The sequence below is a fragment of the Salvelinus namaycush genome, chromosome 7 (assembly GCF_016432855.1).
Source record: "Salvelinus namaycush isolate Seneca chromosome 7, SaNama_1.0, whole genome shotgun sequence".
NCBI lineage: Eukaryota > Metazoa > Chordata > Actinopteri > Salmoniformes > Salmonidae > Salvelinus > Salvelinus namaycush.
In genome coordinates, this window is record NC_052313.1 from 2,819,147 (window position 1) to 2,823,185 (window position 4,039).

The 4,039-nt window shown below is 48.2% G+C and overlaps 1 protein-coding gene across 1 annotated transcript in view; it reads left to right on the forward strand.

Moving 5' to 3' along the window:
* The window catches only part of si:ch211-171b20.3, an 18,614-nt gene extending 14,775 nt beyond the window's left edge, over window positions 1-3,839 (forward strand). The window contains exon 6 of the mRNA XM_038997434.1: window positions 3,591-3,839. Within this exon, the coding sequence (XP_038853362.1) occupies window positions 3,591-3,654 (64 nt within the window). The 3' untranslated portion in view covers window positions 3,655-3,839. The remainder of the gene's footprint in view (window positions 1-3,590) is intronic.
* The last annotated feature ends 200 nt before the right edge of the window (window positions 3,840-4,039 follow it).

Here is a 4,039-nt window from a genome sequence, read left to right on the forward strand (position 1 = left end):
CATTACTAGCTGTTTGGGGTTTTAGGCTGGGTTTCTGTACAGCACTTCGAGATATTAGCTGATGTACGAAGGGCTATATAAAATAAAATTGATTGAAATTGATTGAAATACAAAATGGGTTCTTGGGTTTTCTTTCTGACCAAGATCCTTCTGGCCCGGTTGCTCAGTTTGGTTGGACGTCCAGCTGTAAGTAGTCTGTGTAGTTCAATGTTTTTTCCCCAATTATGGCAGTGCTCTTGGAAACATTCAACACTCTAGAAATAGTTTTATTCACCTCATCACAATTCTATCTCAGAGATCTGCATACAGTTCCTTGGACTTCATGGTTTAGTTCCTGCTCTGACATGCACTGTCGACTGTAGGACCTTAGATAGACAGGTAATGTTTCTAAATCATGTCCAAACAATTTAATTGGCCACAGGTAAACTCCAATCATGTTATAGTGGCATCTCAAGGATGATCAATGGAAATTTGGATGCACCTGAGCTCAATTTGGACTGTCATAGCAAAAGTGGTGTGAATACTTACTGTATTTAAATGACATTTCTGTATAAAATTTTCCAAACATTTGCAAAAATGTTAAAAAATATGTTTTCACTTTGGCATTATGTGGTTTTGTGTGTAGATGGGTGGGAAAAAACATCTATTGAAACACAGCAAAATGTGGAATAAGGTGGATGAATACTCTGTGTGAGGTCTGGCTCGTTCTCTTTGTCAGGGCTCGGCTCAGTCCATCACCCCTCTGGATGAACTCTCCCACTGAGAAAAGCACGGGCTTTGTGGAGTGTGTGTGTAGGGGTCGGGGGGGGGGGGGGGGTCAAGTGCCCTTCCTCCTGTCATATCTGTCATGTCTGTCTGTAGCAGTCAGTTATTCCCCATCTTTTTTACTGTGTGTGCGTGCTTTTGGAGTGTTGTGCTCTTGCTTGTGATTTGTTTTCTAGCTTCCCTGAAGGTGTCAGTGTGTGTGTGTGGCTTCCTGACACTTTCTTACTCTAGTTTTTATTTTATTTGGTGTCCTTACTGTTCTCTCTGTTCCTCATCCAGCCCACTCCTGAGTCTGTTCTCCCTGTTCCTCATCCAGCCCACTCCTGAGTCTGTTCTCTCTGTTCCTCATCCAGCCCACTCCTGAGTCTGTTCTCCCTGTTCCTCATCCAGCCCACTCCTGAGTCTGTTCTCCCTGTTCCTCATCCAGCCCACTCCTGAGTCTGTTCTCCCTGTTCCTCATCCAGCCCACTCCTGAGTCTGTTCTCTCTGTTCCTCATCCAGCCCACTCCTGAGTCTGTTCTCCCTGTTCCTCATCCAGCCCACTCCTGAGTCTGTTCTCCCTGTTCCTCATCCAGCCCACTCCTGAGTCTGTTCTCCCTGTTCCTCATCCAGCCCACTCCTGAGTCTGTTCTCCCTGTTCCTCATCCAGCCCACTCCTGAGTCTGTTCTCCCTGTTCCTCATCCAGCCCACTCCTGAGTCTGTTCTCTCTGTTCCTCTTTCCAGTCCAGTTGTAGACTGTTCTGTCTGTTCCTCCTCCAGTTGGAGACTGTTCTGTCTGTTCCTCCTCCAGTTGGAGACTGTTCTGTCTGTTCCTCCAGTCCAGTTGGAGACTGTTCTGTCTGTTCCTCCAGTCCAGTTGGAGACTGTTCTGTCTGTTCCTCCAGTCCAGTTGGAGACTGTTCTGTCTGTTCCTCCAGTCCAGTTGGAGACTGTTCTGTCTGTTCCTCCAGTCCAGTTGGAGACTGTTCTGTCTGTTCCTCCAGTCCAGTTGTAGACTGTTCTGTCTGTTCCTCCAGTCCAGTTGTAGACTGTTCTGTCTGTTCCTCCAGTCCAGTTGGAGACTGTTCTGTCTGTTCCTCCAGTCCAGTTGGAGACTGTTCTGTCTGTTCCTCCAGTCCAGTTGGAGACTGTTCTGTCTGTTCCTCCTCCAGTTGGAGACTGTTCTGTCTGTTCCTCCTCCAGTTGGAGACTGTTCTGTCTGTTCCTCCTCCAGTTGGAGACGGTTCTGTCTGTTCCTCCTCCAGTTGGAGACGGTTCTGTCTGTTCCTCCTCCAGTTGGAGACTGTTCTGTCTGTTCCTCCTCCAGTTGGAGACTGTTCTGTCTGTTCCTCCTCCAGTTGGAGACTGTTCTGTCTGTTCCTCCAGTCCAGTTGGAGACTGTTCTGTCTGTTCCTCCAGTCCAGTTGGAGACTGTTCTGTCTGTTCCTCCAGTCCAGTTGGAGACTGTTCTGTCTGTTCCTCCAGTCCAGTTGGAGACTGTTCTGTCTGTTCCTCCAGTCCAGTTGGAGACTGTTCTGTCTGTTCCTCCAGTCCAGTTGGAGACTGTTCTGTCTGTTCCTCCAGTCCAGTTGGAGACTGTTCTGTCTGTTCCTCCAGTCCAGTTGGAGACTGTTCTGTCTGTTCCTCCAGTCCAGTTGGAGACTGTTCTGTCTGTTCCTCCAGTCCAGTTGGAGACTGTTCTGTCTGTTCCTCCTCCAGTTGGAGACTGTTCTGTCTGTTCCTCCTCCAGTTGGAGACTGTTCTGTCTGTTCCTCCTCCAGTTGGAGACTGTTCTGTCTGTTCCTCCAGTCCAGTTGGAGACTGTTCTGTCTGTTCCTCCAGTCCAGTTGGAGACTGTTCTGTCTGTTCCTCCAGTCCAGTTGGAGACTGTTCTGTCTGTTCCTCCAGTCCAGTTGGAGACTGTTCTGTCTGTTCCTCCAGTCCAGTTGGAGACTGTTCTGTCTGTTCCTCCAGTCCAGTTGGAGACTGTTCTGTCTGTTCCTCCAGTCCAGTTGGAGACGGTTCTGTCTGTTCCTCCTCCAGTTGGAGACGGTTCTGTCTGTTCCTCCTCCAGTTGGAGACGGTTCTGTCTGTTCCTCCAGTCCAGTTGGAGACGGTTCTGTCTGTTCCTCCAGTCCAGTTGGAGACGGTTCTGTCTGTTCCTCCAGTCCAGTTGGAGACTGTTCTGTCTGTTCCTCCAGTCCAGTTGGAGACTGTTCTGTCTGTTCCTCCAGTCCAGTTGGAGACTGTTCTGTCTGTTCCTCCAGTCCAGTTGGAGACTGTTCTGTCTGTTCCTCCTCCAGTTGGAGACTGTTCTGTCTGTTCCTCCTCCAGTTGGAGACTGTTCTGTCTGTTCCTCCTCCAGTTGGAGACTGTTCTGTCTGTTCCTCCTCCAGTTGGAGACTGTTCTGTCTGTTCCTCCAGTCCAGTCCTTAGACTGTTCTGTCTGTTTCTCCTCCAGTCCAGTTGTAGACTGTTCTCTCTGTTTCTCCTCCAGTCCAGTTGTAGACTGTTCTCTCTGTTCTTTCTCTAGTCCAGTCCGTAGACTGTTCTGTCTGTTCCTCCTCCAGTCCAGTTGTAGACTGTTCTGTCTGTTCCTCCTCCAGTCCAGTTGTAGACTGTTCTGTCTGTTCCTCCTCCAGTCCAGTCCGTAGACTGTTCTGTCTGTTCCTCCTCCAGTCCAGTCGGATCCTGATGCTTGATCAGACACGGTTTTGTTTCTAGTCCAGTGTTCCCCGTATCACACATGACCTGCTCAAGATTTTAAGCCCTCTCATCCACGAAGGAGTCTTTGGAGTGTACATACTACTTGGTCTCCTAACTCTCCTCTCTGTTCCTCCTCCAGCCCAGTCGTACCCGGACCCGGTAAGCGGAGCCCCGTCAGCCTCAATCATCCAGAGACTGTCTGAGATCGCTTCTCTGGAGGGAGAAACAGTCAGGCAGGAGAAGATCAAGAAGATTAAGAAGACCAGGAGACAGGACTCCTGACACGACCCGTCTATCAGCCAATCAGAGAGCAGAGGTCACAGTTAAAGGCTGTGACCCCATACGCAGTGCCAATGCCGCCTGAACAAAATAAAACATTTTGGGAAAATATAAACCTTTTTCTTGTTTAAAAGAGATCTAACTTTGTAAAAGCTTGTTGGTGCTATATAATAGCATTGTGTAATTCGATATTTTTTCTTATACTAACGTTCAAAATTTGGGGTCACTTAGACTTGTCCTTGTTTTTGAAAGAACAACACATTTGTTGGTCCATTAAAATAACATATTGATCAGAAATACAGTGTAGAC